At 38.3% G+C, this 18,622-nt stretch overlaps 1 protein-coding gene across 4 annotated transcripts in view; it reads left to right on the top strand.

The window, feature by feature from the left end:
* Positions 1-18,622, top strand: part of SFXN1 (sideroflexin 1) — a 71,876-nt gene that overhangs the window by 18,300 nt on the left and 34,954 nt on the right. For all 4 annotated transcript variants that reach the window (XM_037823083.1, XM_037823082.1, XM_037823081.1 and 1 more), the window contains exons 2-7: positions 3,382-3,554; positions 11,431-11,601; positions 12,309-12,407; positions 13,803-13,878; positions 14,464-14,549; positions 15,541-15,668. In XM_037823083.1, the coding sequence (XP_037679011.1) occupies positions 3,391-3,554; positions 11,431-11,601; positions 12,309-12,407; positions 13,803-13,878; positions 14,464-14,549; positions 15,541-15,668 (724 nt within the window). In that variant the 5' untranslated portion in view covers positions 3,382-3,390. The remainder of the gene's footprint in view (positions 1-3,381; positions 3,555-11,430; positions 11,602-12,308; positions 12,408-13,802; positions 13,879-14,463; positions 14,550-15,540; positions 15,669-18,622) is intronic.

Below are 18,622 nucleotides of genomic sequence, written 5' to 3'. Positions count from 1 at the left end.
TCAGACTTTGGAAGAGGGATCATATTTGTCTTTTTAAAAAGCCCTCTAGGTGGTTTCTTTGTGTTCTGTGGGTTAGGAACTTCCCGTCTGTGCGTGTGGCTTTGCAAGAATAAACAGGTCCCTGTGAGGGGGATTTAATGTGCTATGCAGTTTCTCCCTTCTTGCTACCACCATTGCTTAGAATTTTTAGATCTTGCCAAGAGGATTCTCTTTGCAGTATCCCCCTCCCCCAGACTGGAGATGTATCCTCCTTTTTCACTACCTGACAGTGGGAGGAACCAGCCACCAGGGTGTTCTCTGCTTTTGGCCAATTAAACTACCGAGAGCGTGGCTTCCCCTGGATTCCCCTGGGCACTCACCTCTCAGCCTCCTTTGCTCTAACCTGTTCTTTTCCAGCCCTCAGGGCTCAGCCATCTCACCCCATATCCTGACTTTAAATGCAGTCTCTGTGCTTACTGTTCCCAGATGTTCATCTCCACATTAGACCTCTCCCCTGAACTCCATATTTGCATTCCAGCTGCCTCCTGGATGTCTTCTAGGCATCTTCCACTTAATGCGTCCAACTCTGGCTTCCCTGTTGCTTCCTAAGACTTCTCCAGTTGTTCCAACCAAACGCCTTCACTGTCCTGCATTTTCTTTCTCTCACGTTCCATGTGTAAGCTTTCATGAAATCCTGCTGGCTCCACCAGCAAAATATCCAGAGTACCAGCACCTCCCACCCCTCCACTTCCCATCACCTCTCCCCTGGATTACTACGATGCCATCACAAGTGGTCTCTCTGCTTCTTTTCGCCACACAGACTCTTCACAGAAGCCAGAGAGATCCTTTTAAATTGTCAGTCAGATCAGTTTATTCTTCTGATCGGCACCCTCCAAAGACTCCCCATTTCCTTCAGAGTAAAAGAACCTCAGCAGAAAGCCTTCTTGACCTAAAGGGGGAAGTGAAATGAAACAAAGTAAAGTTTTAGGGGCTGAGCAATTTCAAGTGGAGTCAAGAGGTCACTCTGGAGGACATTCTTATGTGCTATATAGATATCCCGTTTTAGTTTTTAGTGTGTTGGAATAGCTAGAAGAAAATACGTGAAACGGTTGAACTGCAACCCAGTAGCCTTGATTCTTGAAGGCGATTGCATAGCTATGTAGGTTGCACAGTGTGACTGTGTGATTGTGAAAACCTGGTGGTTCACACTCCCTTTATCCAGGGTATGGACAGATGAATAGAAAAATGGGGAAAAAAAAAGTAAATGAAGAATAGGAGGGATGGGGGGTATGGGATGTCTTGGGTATTGGGTATTCTTTTTTACTTCAATTTTTATTCGTTTTTTTTTTTTTGGAGTAATGAAAATGTTAAAAAATTGATTGTGGTGATGAATGTGCAACTATATGATGGTACTGTGAACAAGTGATTGCACACATTGGATGACTGTATGGTGTGTGAACATATCTCAATAAAATTGAATGTAAAAAAAAAGCAGTAGTTCAGCAGCAATTCTAAGTCTCTATAGACAAGTCTGAAAACTGCTCTCCTGTGTACAAATTGGAGATTTTGTTCTGCTTTATGTATGTTTTATGAATAATTCATTTGATGTATTCTGATTTGAAATTTAGACCTTTCTATATACACTGACACAGCTCTTTCACATCTATTTTAATCCTTGTATCCATGGACTTAACATGTACAATTCTGATGAGTTCTAATTTGAAATTTAGACAGTTTGCTTCTCATAGCTTAGACAACCAGTGACCACCACGGAGAAACCTGCCATCCAGTGAAGTCATGTCTGTTGGCTCATTGCAAAGAGGGAACATAGTGACCTTGGAAGAAAATATTGCGTCCTATTAACTTAGCAAGCTGGCTTTTATCTGTGACCGCAGCCTGATTTATAAATGGCAGGGCTTATTTTTGCTTTCTCACTCTAAACACTGACTGGCCATCATTTCCCACACACTGGATTATTCACAGTCTGTGGACCTAACGTACGTCATTTTGATCCATTGGTCTGGTATGTACTTTGAGATTTTGATGAAGTACGGATTCCAAGACTGCCCAGCATCTGTATCTGAAATCTTAACATATTTAATGACGTGTGAAGTACTAAAAAATAACTTGATGAAAAATGACCTGGAATAGAAAGCTCCTATTGGAGCTGGTATTTAAAAAGTAGGAAAGGAAACAAGGTTTAAGAAAGCAATGGTTTGAAGCCTTGAAAGCGATTAGATCCTTTTACCTGCTATTATCATGTAGTGTAAGGAAATTACCAGCTGTAAAGATTCATGTGCAAGAATGCAGCATAACTGATAATGGTGAAAAACTGAGAATGACTTAAACATTAAAGACACCATTGTTTAACCATGGGAAACACTCATAAACTAAGTGCAAAAATCTCAGAGTATATCAGCCTAATTTGCTTTATTTGAAGGAAATTGTGTGATAATATGTATAGAAAATGCCTGCATAAACGTTAAAGACATCACTGTATAACCATGGGAAATGCTCATGAACTAAGTGCAAAAAACTCCAGAGTATATCAATTTAATGTGCTTTATTTGAAGGAAATTATATGATAATATGTATAGAAAATGCCTGCAAGGAAATGTACCAAAACATTAACAATGGTTATTTCAGAATGGCTGGATTATGGGTGATTTTGTTTCTTTATTTTCTACAAAGAGCTTGTATTATTCAGAATACAACAGTAAGCATGTGTTAAAACAGTACAATGCATTTCTAAAATAAGCATGAATTACTCAGAAAAAGAAATTAATTACTTTTGGGGAAAAAGTAATGGTTCTCAGCCAGAAAGTAGACATTTTTTAAAGGAAATTATATGCTACAGTGTTGTTCCTTAGTATGTGGCTCACGGAGCTGTCAGAATGTGTTTCTCCCACTATGCCCCTGGTAGGTTGAAGAAGAAAATTTTTAATTTTTGATTAGTGGTTTATGTCCAGAACAAGGACGAATGGATCTAAATCTTTTTAAATTATATAATTTTTAGCACCCAAACCTTTTATGTAATTAGTCCCTTCTACTAATAGTAATAAAAACTTTAGTAGACTAGAATGCAGTAGTAGCTTGAACTTTTAACTATTGACTACCATTGTGCTCAGAAAAGGAGTTTCAGACTTCAGACCCCTATCTGTTGATGCTATTTTTAAACTTTTTATGTCTCTATTTTTCTAGAGTATTTCAAGATCAATGGGAATATTTGGACAAAGTTAGCTTTGGCTTTAGATCATCTTTCTGCCATGTATAACAAAATCATTTTTATAGATGGGAAGAGTACATACATCTTTACTTGAAGACTAGTGTGACTGTAGAGATTTAAAATGTTTAGAGACTTTGTAACCCTTAAATGAACTTGTCTTTTTGACACCCCTGTAGTCCAGGACGATGTCTGGAAAATTGCCACCAAACCTTAACATCAAGGAGCCTCGATGGGATCAGAGCACTTTTGTTGGACGAGCCAATCATTTCTTCACTGTAACTGACCCCAGGAATATTCTGTTAACCAATGAACAACTAGAGAATGCAAGAAAAACAGTACATGATTACAGGTAATTATAGTGATTATAATGTTTTTCAACTCATATATTAATAGATCAACATGTTAGCCTATTGTCTTTAAAATTTCACTTAGTGATTTTACAACTTTTTTTTTCTTTTTTTTTTACATTGGAGTCCTTTCTACAAACAAGTAGGAAGTAGGAAGCCAGGTGTTAACTGCCATTGCTGACCCTTAACACAGATATCCAGGGTTCATAGTAACTTGCAAGTGAGACAGGTCACTTCCCACCCGTAGGTACCAAACTGTGTGGTTGCCCTTTCCTAGCACTCTGCCTCTTGCCCCCATCACAACCACCCTAAGCATCTTTCTGTATCCAGACAGAGACAGTATCATGCAAAATGTAAGCTGGCAAGAATTAGGGGAAGGTTTGTTGCTTCCAGGTGGCTGCCTACCTGTGTAGATATATGTGCCAGTTTGTATGTATTATGTCCCCCAGAAAAAGCCATATTCTTAAATGCAATCTTGTGAGGGCAGACGTATTAGTGTTGATTAAGTTGGAAACTTTGGAAGAGGTTGTTTCCATGGAGATGTGACCTGCCCAACTGTAGATGATAACTCTGATTAGATAATTTCCATGGTGGTGTGGCCCCGCCCATTCTGCATGGCCCTTGATTAGTTCATAAGTTCACTGGAGCCCTATAAAAGCTCAGACAGAAGGAGCTCGCCACTAGCTGCAGCTGAGAGACACATTTTGAAGATGGCCATTGGAAGCTCACACTGACATTTTGGAGAATGCCGTTTTGAAATGCAACCTGGGAGCAAGCAGGCCACATGCCTTCCTAGACAACAGAGGTTTTCGGATGCCATTGGCCATCCTTCAGTGAAGGTACCCTGTGTGATGCCTTACATGGGACACTTTATGGCCTTAAGACTGTAACTTTGTAACCAAATAAACCCCCTTTATAAAAGCCAATCCGTTTCTGGTGTTTTTCTTAATGGCAGCATTAGCAAACCAGAACAATACACTATAAGGCAGGGGTCAGCAAACTTTTCTGTAAAGTGTTAGAGAATAAATTTTCAGGCTTTGCAGATGACAAAGGGTCCCTTTTACAGATTCTTTTTAGCATTTTTTACAGCCTCTGACAAAATATAAAAAGAGGCATACAGGCCAGGGACAGTGGTTTGCTGACTCCTGCTCCTGCAAAAGCTGGGAATTAGATAGCTGTGCACCTGCATGCATCCATTGGTAATTCTTCTGAGACAGACATTTGACTATTCGTGTAGGTGGTTAGAGAGGCAACCAAGGACAATCTATAAACTTTGTGGCCAAACACTGAGTCTGGCCAGATCTTACCATGTGCCAGTAGGAATAAAGAGGGAACATCCAGACAACAGAACATCATGGGGCCTTATGAAAAATATTAGAACAGTATTGAGACCAAGAGAAATTGAGAAGGCTTAGACAAAGCATACTCAGGCATTCAGAAAAATGAATCTGGAGCACAAAGCCATAAAAAGAGGAAAAGTTGAGATGAAAAGAAAAGGACATAAGGACAAATTGCAAAGAGCCTGAAAATGTAAGAAAAAAATAAAATCTTCACTGGAGGCAAAGGTAAAGAACTGTGGCAGATTGTTATGGAATCCAGAAAAACACATTCTTAGCCTTCATCCTATCCCTGTGGGTGTGAACCCAGTGTAAATAGGACCTTTCAAAGATGCTATTTTTAGTTACAGTGTGGCCCAACTGAATGAGGGTGGGTCTTAACCTTGATGACTAGAGTCCTTTTAGAGAGAAAGCCATGGGGAGGAGCTGGAAGTCCAGGGAACCCAGAAGAGAAAGGAGAGGACATCGCCATGTGATAGGAATGCCAAGGAACCCAAGGATGGTCAGCCAGTCCTCTAGGAGGAAGCAAGCCTTCTAGCTTCTGAAACCATGAGACAAAAATGCCTGTTATTTAAGCCAACCCATTGTGTGGTGTTTGTCATAGCAGCTGGAAAATTAATACAAAAACTGAGCAAAAGAAATGGCATAGTGAAACAACAGAATCAGAGATGTAGAGAATAAACCCAAGAAGTTCTCCAAGGAAAGAGATCAAAGGCAGACTTATTTCTATAGAACGCCAGATGTTAAATAGTTTAGGCTTTGCAGAACACAAAGGGTCTCTGTGGCATATTTGTCTTTGTTTGCTTGCTTATTTGTTTTTACAAACCTTTAAAAATGTAACACCTATTCATAGCTCACAGGCTAGATAGAACGGGACATGGGGTATAGTTTGCCAACCCCTGATGTAGATGAAAAGGGAAAAAAGCATGAAATAAAAATTATATTTAAGGTAAATAGAAAATAGAGAGTGGATATATAATTAATTGATGCTACTGGAAGAGAAACTAGAAAAAAATGCAAAAGAAGAAATATTAAATAAATAGCAGAAAGAAATTTTCCTCAGGTGAGAAAAACATGTCTGCAAATTAAAGAGACTCACCCTTTTCTAAGCAAAGAGACCCACACATGGCAATTTAAAAAAATACTTTCTACAAACTCTTTAAAATTCTATATGCATCCAAGAACAGGAGAAAATGTTATATATACAAAAAGAAAAAAGTGAAATAGGTCTCAGTCTTTTAATCTATATCGTGGTTGCCAGAAGATGGTGAAGCAATTGTGCAAAGTTTTCAGGAGAAAGAGTGTAACCTAGGTTTTTAATTCCACATTATCTTTATTTGCAAAGGCAACAGAAAGATGCTGGAGCAGCAAAAACACACTGCTCATAAATACTTCTTGAGTGACCAGGGGATGAAGCAAAATTGAGTTCAAAAATAAAAAATACATAATATGGAGTAGGGATGAATGTTGAAACCTATTGAAATAGAGATAATTATTGTACATCTGATTATAAAACATCACATAGGCAAAAAGAAATTTTTAAAATGTAAAAATAGTAATCTATCTATCTGAACCTACACACCCCTCGGTTATAGTATCAAAAACAAAAAAGGTAGAGGAATTGAAAGTGTACCAGACAACTTATCTTAAATAGGAGAAAAACTCAAAAATATGTGATTTTGCTCTTTACTGTATTATAGGAATACATTATAGAATGCTTTTGAGAATCTTAAAGGTAACCTAGTCAAGCTTAAACTTTATTATATACTGAAAACTCTGGAAGGCATAAAAGCAAAGAAAACCTAATCAGTGTAACAATAAATATAACAGTGTAAAATGTAACAATAAAACCAAAGGACTAAGATGGAAGCTTTAAAAGTAGCTGAAAAAAAGATGGCAGAAGGCCAGATATCTTAGTTATAAGGATATATGTAAAAGGATTAAAATCCCCTATTTAATCCAAGCTTTTGAAATTGAGTGAAAGTACATCAAAACCCCAATAATGACATGGCACTCCAGTTTAATATGCAAGGGTTGCTAGCTGTGACTAATGATATGTGTGAGGTTAAGCATGTTACATTCTTGAACACATTTAATCCTTAAGCAGCCCTAGAAGGTAGTTATGTTGTTATCCACACCTTTCAAATGGAAAAACTAAGACAGGAAGAGTTTAATTTGCTCAAAGTCATGCCACTAATAAGTGGTAGAGCCAGAATTAGACCCCAGACAGTGTGACATATAAATCAAAATGCTGCCTTTTAAGGAAAACAGGGAAGAATAAATTTTTTAAAAGACAGAAATGAATTAGAAAACGGTACAGTTGAAAAATAAATATAAGAACTTTTTGTTGCTGTTGTTGTTTTTAGATAAACCCAGTAAAAGATAAGCCTCTGGCAAGTCTAATCAATATAAAAATAAATAAATAAAACTCAAATTGTATAACAAGAGAAATAAGAAAGGTAGCTAAAAGAGAAATAGGAGCATAAAAATTAAGTCTATTAATGTAGCTTTTTGCCAAATAGTTCTGCAGAAAGTAATAAAAACAAAACAGAAAAAAGAAGAAAAAGAAAAGGAAGGAAGTCAGGGAGAAAGGAAGACAGGAAGGAAAGGCTGTTTTAGGAGTCAAATTTGGAAAAGTTCATATCCCATGTTAACTTTTGAAAGGTTGCAGGAAGTCCTGGAGTAATGAAAGCTTTATGAGTAATCTGGACTGTTTCTTTTCCCATAAGATCAATTAACATCTGAGTAAACACACCCCTGGAAATTTTGCACTGTGGAGCATTCTTTTTAGAGTTAAGTTGCAAATTGGGGTTCCCTGTATCTTCGCTGTTATACAACATTGTTCTGGAAGTCCTAACTAATTCAGTAAGACATAGAAAAGAAAAAGAGATGAAATATAGAGATATTGAAAAGAGGAGGCAATATTCCTTATCATATTTTTATATATTAAAAATATGTGACAAAAATGATCGTGAAAATACTAGAAGTATAGGTGAGCATTTGCATAATCTTGAGGTGAGCCAGACCTTTCTAAATCTGACTCTGAAGATAGTAACTTCATTTATTTCTACCTGGACTACATTTAAAAAATAAAACATGGTAGCAGATAACACAACTAACAAAATTTAAATTTGGAGTTTATTATACACAATATGTCGAGTATACATGCAAGTTTATAAATAATTATGATTATACTGTTGCTGATAATGATGATGAAAAAGACATAGTCCAGTAGAGAAAAAGGGCAAAAGACATATCTAATGCCTTAATATTTTATATAACTTTTATCTCAGCAAATTTATTCATTTCTTTGCTTAATAATCTTGAATGTGGGCAAAGATTTATTCAAGAGGGTACTAACTTCCTTATCCTTTACCTTGTGCAAATATAAAATGGAAGCTATTAAAATATCCATCAATAGGGGATTGGAATATTATTTTACGATCATACAATGGAATATTATGCAGCATTTAAAAGGATGGTAAGAAGAATGTCTAACAACACTGAGAAATGTTCACAGTATATTACTGAGTAAAAAAGGTGGTTACTGTGGGATGCTTTGAAATAAACACATGTATAGAACATAGAAGAGAGACTGCTTGAGACAGCTTGTGTATTCACCAAAATGCTAACAGTGATGATAAGTGAGTAAAGGCTTGAGTGATTTTAATTGTTTTGGTGCATTTCTGTAATATCTAAATTTCTAGCAACAAACGTGTTTCTTTGAATAGGAGAAAACATAATGAATGATGTACCTAACACGTTTTATTTTTTACTAACAAATCTTCCTGATCTAGGTTTTCAAACTAGATCAGGTTTAAAAATGAATTAATATTCTTGAATGCCACTGCTTTTATCTAATTGGTTGAAGCTGTTTTAGAATTTGCAAAGTTCAAAATACATTTTTAAATATGTAATTTAAAACAGAATATTTCAAAGTTGAATACTTTCCTATTTTACAAGATACTTTTTTTTTTGCTTTTCCAAATTACTGATAATCTGATGATGTATGGATTTGAAATGTTTGTTGCATTTATTGTCCTTTGTGTTATTATACTTTCATTGACCATATGTAATAGTTACATTTGTGTTACTCCACTCAGGAACTGTTATTTTAGCATAAATTTTTAATGCAATTTTATTAAAATATATTCACACACCATACAATCCATCCAAAGTATACAGTCAGTGGCTCACAGTATCATTATGTAGTTGTGCTTTCATTGCCACAAATTTAGAACATTTTCATTACTCCAGAAAAAGAAATAAAGAAAGAAAACTCAAAACATCCCTTACCCCTTATCCCCCCCTATTACTTACCCATAATTCTGGTGTGGTACATTTGGGTGTAGATGAAAGAATATTAAGATATAACTGTTAACTATAGTTATAGTTTGCAATAGGTACATTTTCTCCCTATGCACTCTATTATTAACTCCTTGTAATAGTGTTGTACATTTGTTCTAGTTCATGATAGAACTTTTTTCTATTTGTAGAGTTAATCACACTCGTCCCCCACAAAATTCACTGTTTGACATTCCCATGTTGTTGCTTTTTTATATTCACATACCATATATTCCATTCAAAGTAAGTAAAAAGTTTTTCTTTCTTTTATTTTTTTAATTCAATTTTATTGAGATATATTCACATACATACAGTCATCCATGGTGTACAATCAGTTGTTCACAGTACTATTGTATAGTTGTGCACTCATCACCACAATCAAATTTTTGAACATTTTCATTACCACACACACAAAATAGAGTAAGAATAAAAGTTAAAGTAAAAAAGAACATCCAAAACATCCCATACCCCCATCCCTCCCTATTATTCATTCACTTTTTGTCCTCATTTTTCTATTCCTCTGTCCATACACTGTATAAGGGAGTGGGAGCCACAAAGTTTTCACCATCACATGGTCACACAGTGTAAGCTATATAGTTACACAATTGTCTTCAAGAATAAAGGCTACTGGGTCACAGCTCAACATTTTCAGGTATTTCCTTCTAGCTATTCCAATACACTAAAAACTAAAAAGGGATACCTACATAATGCCTAAGAATAACCTCAAGAATGACCTCTCGACTCTGAGATCTCTCAGCCACTGAAACTTTTATTTTGTTTCCTTTCTCTTCCCCATTTTGGTCCAAGATGTCTTTCTCAATCCCATGATGCCATGGCCAAGCTCATCCCCACGAGTCATGTCCCTCATTGCCGGAGAGATTTACACCCCTGGGAGTCATGTCCCACATAGGGGGAAGGGCAGTGAGTTTACCTGCAGAGTTGGCTTACAGAGAGAGGCCACATCTGAGCAACAAAAGAGGTTCTCTGGGGTGACTCTTTGGCACAATTTTTAGTAGACTTAGCCTCTCCTTTGCAGTAACAAGCTTCATAAAGGCAAGCCCCAAGATCGAGGGCTCAGCCTTCTAAATTGGTATCCCCCAATGCCTGTGAGAATATCATTAATTTCCTGGGTGGGGAAATGTAATATTTTCACATTTTCCCCCAGTTCCTCAAGGAGGCTTTGCAAATACACTTTTATTCTCTGCCCAATTACTCTGGGGTATATTGGGGCTTCACATTAACCTGTACAAACCAACCAGATTTCACTTCCTATTCAGCCATGTAATTATATTGTTTGAATAAACTGACCATACAAGTTAAATTATATAGTGTTACAAAAAAATATAGATTTTGCACCTAATTAACATCTTTTCCTTTGGTCTCATACAGACAAGGAAGTTTTAAAAATACTGTCAATATCATCCTTTACCCTTTAGTCTGATTTACCTTAGTCCTAACCAAGTCCATTTCGTTCATGTCTCTACTTGATGTCCGATCTCTTTTTTCAAACTCCGTAACATTTGCTGTGGGAGTAATGCTGACATTCATAGCTTCCAGACTCTGGCTCTGAGTCTCAGGTGTCACACAGATACCCAAAGTTTCAGGGACAAACCAGGTTATACACAAACAGCTCAGCATCTCAGAATCTAGAAACAACCATCACAGCTCAGGAATAGATATAACTGCTGTAAGCTTACAATCTAGGAATCTTTACAATAAGCCTTCCCCCGATAACCCATTCTCCCAGACTCAACTCTCAGTCAGAGTCCACACACCACCGTCAGTCCACATCAATGACGCATTAGAATGCTTTTCTTTTCATTTCTGATTTATTTCACTCAACGCACCGCCCACACTGTCCATTCACTTCACAACTGCAGTCCTTGTAGCAGCTCAATATTCCATTGTATGTATATGCAACAGTCTGCCATTTTTTTCATCAGTTGATGCACCCCTAGGCCACCTCAATCCACTGCAAATTGTGAACACTGACACCACAAATCCCACCATGCAAATGTCCATTAGTGTCCACCCCTTTGGTTCTTCCAAGTATAGACCCAATAATCAAGCCGCAGGACCACATGGCAACCCCACACTGCCCCCAGTATTAACTTTCAAAAGCATAGTAGCTACTTCTCTCCCTTGCGTGCTGGTGAGATTTGCGATGACCAATTACCATGTTATTTGTTGTTTCTAGACAAGGAATCATTCCTCCAGGTCTTACAGAAAATGAATTATGGAGAGCAAAGTACATTTATGACTCAGCTTTCCATCCTGACACTGGCGAGAAGATGATTCTGATAGGACGAATGTCTGCTCAGGTTCCAATGAACATGACCATCACGGGATGTATGATGACATTTTATAGGTAAAGTTATGGATATGTAACCACAGGTAGTTCGTCTTTTATTACCAATGCTTAAAGTACATTTTACATATGCAACTAATTTGGGGGAAATAAAATGTCACTTCACCTTTAGTTCCATTTTGTAAAAATCTTGCAACCATAGCTGTCTGTTTCACTTTTTCCATCTGCTAAATAGAATTGTCTTTGTTGTTCAACTGGAGGTTAAATTTTCCCTAAATCTTAGACCTAAAGGAAAATGAGATGGAGAAAGAAAATAAAAAGAGTCTCTAAGAGAATTCTCTTTTTAATCCATTCATTTAGATTTAAGTATAGACATAGATATATAGGATTGCTCCTGCATTTGGGAAGACCAGGACTGCTTAGCTGACAAATGGCTCTTTTTCCCCAAGAGAAGAGACCTGAAACTTACTTAGTGCGTCCTCTGTGCCAGACTTTCTACAGATTTTAACTCATTTCATCCTCACAGTAACAAAGTTACACGTCCGAGCTTGGCATTATCCATACCTAAAAGAAGAGGAAACTGAGGGTCAGAGAGGTTAAAAATCTGCCCAGCCACAAACACATTAACAGACCTGTACCCAGTGTTCTCCCTTCTCCAGAACAACCCCCCCCCCACCTCCTTTGTTTATTGGTCTTCACATATTCAGTACTTTATAGCTGCCAAGTCACAGGTGAGGTTGGGTATGTGACGGACTGTTGTGTTTCAGGACTACTCCAGCAGTGCTTTTCTGGCAATGGATAAACCAGTCCTTCAATGCTGTTGTCAATTACACCAATCGAAGTGGAGACGCTCCTCTCACTGTAAAGTAAGACTGTAAGATTTAACCGTCTTTCATGGGTCTCCATTTTTAATCTCATTAAGGGGCAATATTCTTCTGTTTAAAAAAAAAGAGGTGCATTTGTGCCACCAGCATCAGAAGTAGCTCGGTCAACCCGCTGGGGTGTCTGCAGAAATCAAGGGGAGACCATGGGGATGTGCTTTTATATCTGATTTGTTTTTGTTTTAAATTTTTTTTTTTGTTAGAGAGGTAGTAGGTTTATAGAAAAATCATGCTGAAAATACTGAGCTCCCATATAATCCATCACCACCCCATTATCAACACCTTGCATTTGTGTGGCACCTTTGTTACAATGGATGAAAGTATATTATTATAATTGCCCTATTTGTCCATAGTGTTCATTAGGGTTCACTGTGTTGTACAGTCCTAAGGTTTTTTGTTTTTTTTTTTAATTTTTTAAATTTTTATATACAACCTAAAACTTCCTCTTTTAACTGAAATCAAATATTAATTCACAACTGTAAATTACATTTGCAATGTGCTACCATCACCACCATCCATTACCAAAACCTTTCCATCACCCCCAAACAGAAATTCTGTGTCAAAGAAGCATTAACTCCCCATTTCCTATCCCCACCCTGGCCCCTGATTACCCGTATTCTAGTCTCTGACTTTATGACTTTGCTTGTTCTAATTCCATATTAGTGAGATCATACAATTTTTGTCCCTGTCTAATTCATTTTTTAAATTGGTCATGTATGAAGCCACAAAGAAATGGTGTAAAATTTTGCCTCCTGTCAAAAAAATTTTACGCAGGTTAAAGAGATCCCTTAACCAAAAATTTTAGCATAACTCACGAAACACTTAAAGGTGTTTTCTTTTTTGTTCTGTTTGTTTTATCATTTAAAATTGCTTTTGACGGTCTGTGTTCTACTATCATCATATGGAATGAAGGATATGGAAATCTGCGACCCATTTCATGCTATCCTTAGACATAACTTTTCTTTTAAAGTAAAAAAGAATTGCTTTTGTTTCATTGTATTTTAAAGATGAGACTCAGTATTTTTATGCAGTAAGATATAATTTCAAGGATGGCAGCATTGTACCTTTACTCTCCAATAGGTATGTTAGTATTTTGAGAAGTATTTTTTTATTTAAGCAAATATGCTACAAGCATTTAACCCAATATGCATTTTCCCACATTTGCAGCTTCCTACATACTCACAGCTATCCTCCTATGTCTACCCTAGAACTCATTCAATATCTACTTATTTCAAATTGTCGCAAGGTTATATGTGAAGAGTCACATTTTCTGTGGGACTACTTGCAGACTGTCCTTTCTTAACCATCTTCTTTTATCTTGCTGCCCTTTGAGTGCCTGGCATTCACCTGTTGTTTAGGAAGTATTCTTTTTCTTTTCAGTGAATTGGGAACAGCCTACGTTTCTGCAACAACCGGTGCTGTAGCAACAGCCCTAGGGCTGAACGCCTTAACCAAGGTACTCTTGATTTTTATCTTCATGGCAAAGCATCTTATTTTGTGATCAGCTGCCAGCTCCAAGTTCCTCTGTTATTTCTCAAGATAGTTCAAGTCATATGGCTATCTAAATATAATCATTATCTTCACCTGCAGATTTTTAAGTGTATCTTCCAGTTAGCTTGGAAAGGGTGGTGACCACTGATTTCCACCAAGACCCTGCCCTGTGCTGACACTGTGTGTTAAATGCTAAGGGCTCACCCACCCTAACACCCCATCGGAGGCCATGAGGCGGGCAGTGAGTCTCCCGCCACACCTCTCAAGAGGTGGAGGAGCCAGTATCTGGACTCAGAACCACGGGACTCCAAAGTCCGTACTCCCTCAAGCATGCTAAGCTGTGCAAATGTCTTAGAACGTGTGCAGAGTCCCAGGATGTCCAGGCTGGAAATGTAAAAATACCACCAGTAACCAACTTCTGAAAGAGATCTTTGTCTGCTTCAATACAAATAGGACTCTGACTTTTTAAAAGTTTTCATGCAGAAATAAATATCCCTATTCAGTAATACAGGAAAAGTAAGATCGTGTTTTATAATTGTCTTTTCTGCAGCATGTCTCACCACTGATAGGACGTTTTGTCCCCTTTGCTGCTGTAGCTGCTGCTAATTGCATTAATATTCCATTAATGAGGCAGAGGTAAGATTTCATATGTACCTTAAAGATTTAGATTTACCTTAAAGTTGTAGGTTAAAGGACCTGGGCTTGGCAGTAGGGTCTCTCTTAGAATAGTTAGTCTTGTTGTATCTGTTTGTTTTTTTTTTTTTCTTATTTAATATTTATCTATGAAATTATATGCAATCCAGGATTTGCTTCAAGATTATCAGGGATTGGCAGTGAGGAAGGGGATAGATCCATAGATGAAACAAGAATAGACACAAGTTGCTTATTTTTGAAGCAGAGTGATGGGTTCCTGGGAATTTAGCAGACTCTTCCCTCTTCCTCTGCTTAATAAAAAAATTTTTTAAATACATCTTAAATCTCACGTTTAGTTGTGCTAGGGCTAGGCAGGGAAGGTCTATGCAAAGAAAGTTTGTTCTTTAAATTAGGTTCTTTTTCTTCCTTTTTGGGTTTAAAGTAATATTAATCTATATCTTTGGAAGTATTTTTTTAGAACTGGCAAAAATTAAAGGAGAAGAAAGAACGAGAAAAAACATTTTGGAATGGATAACAAAAAATAGGGTAAAAATAGGAGTTATAATTATAACATTAGTAACTATAGTTAATAAAGTTTCAATAGCACCACATACTAGTGACTCCTTCTATGTTAGCATAGTTAGTTTACTTATAATACCACATATCATATCTACTCATTTGGAAAGTTGCTCAAATTTGCACATGAGCTTAGGAATCAGCTCTGTATTTAGGGCAGTATATCTACCCTTTGAACCATAGTTGCTGAAAAAGGTACATCTTTTTAAAAAGTTTTCTAGTGTTGTTTTACTTTTGAGTGTCTATCACACATGGATTAAACTTGCTCATGGTATCTAAAAATGGACTTGTCACTGCCAAAAATGACACTCGAGTGGGTATTTGGATTAAGTAGGGACTTAATTTTCCAGCATCTTAGTATCTCAAGCCATTTCCTAAAGGCATTTGTGAACTTCTCTGCACGTGTTTTGCTCTGCAGGGAACTGAAAGTTGGCATTCCTGTCACAGATGAAAATGGGAACCGCTTGGGCGAATCAGCAAATGCTGCAAAACAAGCCATCACACAAGTCGTCGTCTCCAGGATTCTCATGGCGGCCCCTGGCATGGGTAAGTAGAACATTGCCAGCTATTCATTTATTCAGTTAATATGTAAGTACATGCTGAACAACCTCCTATGCACAACAGTGAAAACACACACGCAAAAAAAAAATAAAAATTCACCCCTCCTAGTGGAATTTACATTCCAGTGGGGAAGAGAGTAAATAAAATAACTAAAATACATCAATCCTCATGATTTGTAGTTTCTGTTTGCGAATTTGCCTAGTCATTAAAATTTATTGGCAGCCCTGAAATCAACACTCACGGCACTTTCACATTATTTGCAGACGTGTGCGATTTGAATTGTCCCACATGCCCGTTCCCAGCTGAGGTTGAAGAAAGTCAGTGCTCTGCTATCTTCTTTCAGCCCTCATACTATAAATGAGCATCCTTTTCATAGTATATTTAGTGCCACATTTTTTGCATATTTGTGCTTTTTGTTGGTGGTCCTGCTGTTTAAAATGCCTTCCAAACTTAGTGCCAGAGCGCCATTGTCTAGTGTTCCTAAGAGCAAAAGTTTGTCCTGTGCCTTACAGAGAAAATATGTGTGTTAGATAAGCTTTGTTCAGGCATGAGTTACAGTGCTGTTGGCCGTGAGGTCAGTGTTAATGAAACTACAGTATGTATTAAATAAGGTGTCTTTAAACAGAAATACACTTAAGACAGTCGGTTGTCAAAAATGTGACGAGAGACTCACTGGAACCTAACCTGTATTTCCCCTGGGAGCAGTGGCTCGGTATTCAGTAATTCAGTGTTCACGGTAACTTTATAGAACAGAACTATGGCAAATGATGAGAACCAGCCATTCATAGTATGTGAGGTGGTGATAAGGGCTAAGGAAGAAAAGAGGGATTGGAAACATTGGGATGGAAGTAGGAAAGGTTCTAGCAAAACTGGGAGTGGAAGAAGGACAGGCTGTTTATAGGCTTTGGCAAGTCATCTCACCACATTGAAGTAGCTCTCGGTTCTGTCTCTACCCATGTGCTGGGAACTGCATTCAAAGTCAGTAATGTGAAATTTGATCACAGGCTAACTAACCCCAGAGCAAACAGAAGGAGAAAAATAACAAAGGTTAGAGCAGAAATTAATGAAATTGAAAACAGGAAAACAATAGAGAGAATCAACAAAACCAGACATTGGTTCTTTGAGAAAATAAATAAAATCGATGGGCCCTTAGCTAGGCTAACAAAAAAGGGTGGATGCAAATGAACACAAAGGGGGACATTACTGACCCTGTAGAAATAAAGGAGATAATGTATTCCCTTGACACCTTCTCCACCCTTTGCCACTGGTATCCTTCCATTGTGGGGAAAAAGAGAATAAAGAAACTGCTTTATGTGTCTCTCCCCGCAGCCTACCTAGGTCCACCGTGTCCAGCAGTCAGTGGCCAAGGACACCACACACGTGTAGAGTCACACAACACGCACAGAGTTGTCTGCTCCCTCTGTGGGCTTGAGAGAGGGAGGGAGATTGTGACTGATGGACACTTGTCATTTGGGATGGACAGGGAAACAAATCCCACAATAGACTCCCTGGCTATTCCCTGCCTATAAACACACAGATGCTACAGTTCATAAACACGCAGATCCTACAGTTCAATACTGGAAGAATGTTCAACAGTGGAAGAATTGCAAGTGGCCGAGTGCCCTCCATTCATTGAAGCTAAGAGAAGAAGTGGAAAGCAGGGCTCATCTCCCCACCTTCATCACGAAGGAAAAGGGTCTTGGGTGAAGTGTCCTTTCTTCCTCTAATAGACCGATGGACATAGATCACTTCCTACCCCTCTGAATTCACAACCTAGCCATCCTCAGATGTCCACTTCTCCTACTGGAGATATGTGAACCTGCAGGTCTCTCATCCTTCCTGGAGGGCAATCTCTGGTCCTGTTAGGCCTGTGGATCCCCATCCACCCCATCCTCCTCAGGAAAGAGGAAGATGATTAGGGAGGAACTGTTTGAGGCCGGGACTGGAGGGTGGGATTTTAATGAATTTTCTCTGTGTTATAGGTTCCTAGAGATATTAATGTGTGTCTTTGCAAGTTTTTAAATGAAAAATTGAGGGAAAAAATGTTTTAAATGAAAAAGTTATCTAAGAACATGCAAATGAAGTATGGCCCCATGGCAGTGTAAACTTCCCACCATGCACAGGGTTTTTAGAGGCCAAAACGGGCACTAAATAGGCACTGAAACTACCCCTGTATTTTATCTAAATTCAAGCCATTGGAATACTCTAAACCTCCACCCAAATGTGGCAGAGATAGACACGACACTGTTATTTGACAAAATAACTATATATTTAATGATATTTGGGGGGTTAGGAAGAGAAACAGGGTATCTTGGGGGGAAGGAGGATTTACGGGTGTTGGGGGGAGAAGCAACCCAGGAAACACAGCAGGGGAAAGTGGTGACAGCCTGGGGGACCTGACACCATTGGTCCGTGCTGGTCAGACGTGATGGAAGACACCGTCTCGCTGGCAGGGTTGCAAGGGCGACGATGCAAACACAGGGGCTGGAAGCCTGACAGCGGTCTCGATGGTTGCAGGGAAACTTGTTGAGTGTTGTCCTTCCTCTTTGGGCAAAGAAAGTGGGCCACACGGCTCAGCCTTTGGCGTAATTTCTTTTTGGGGGGTCCATGTCCCTTTGGGGGCAACTGGTTCTCCATGGATTCCTCATCCCAAGCAGGTTGACTTATCTGTATGGCCTGGGAAGTCCCTAACATGGCATTCTGTTCTGGATTCTCTCCTGGAGAGGTCCTCTATTTCTATACTTGTATCTCCTCTGTAAACAGTAGGGGCCCGGGGTTCAAAGTCCTTGGAAGGTAGACTGTGTGACTTGGGGCTCTTCAGGAGCCTGGCTCTGTGAGTCTCCCTGTGGATGGAAATTGGACTCTCTGTCTTGATGGTCTTTCACATGCGGGTTCACTAAGCCTTGCACCCCCAAAAGGCTCGGTGGTGTGGGGCCTTC

The sequence above is a fragment of the Choloepus didactylus genome (genome assembly GCF_015220235.1).
Source record: "Choloepus didactylus isolate mChoDid1 chromosome 11 unlocalized genomic scaffold, mChoDid1.pri SUPER_11_unloc1, whole genome shotgun sequence".
Taxonomy (NCBI): domain Eukaryota; kingdom Metazoa; phylum Chordata; class Mammalia; order Pilosa; family Megalonychidae; genus Choloepus; species Choloepus didactylus.
The sequence above is the reverse complement of the archived record's forward strand: the minus strand, read 5'-3'. Positions and strand labels throughout refer to the sequence as shown.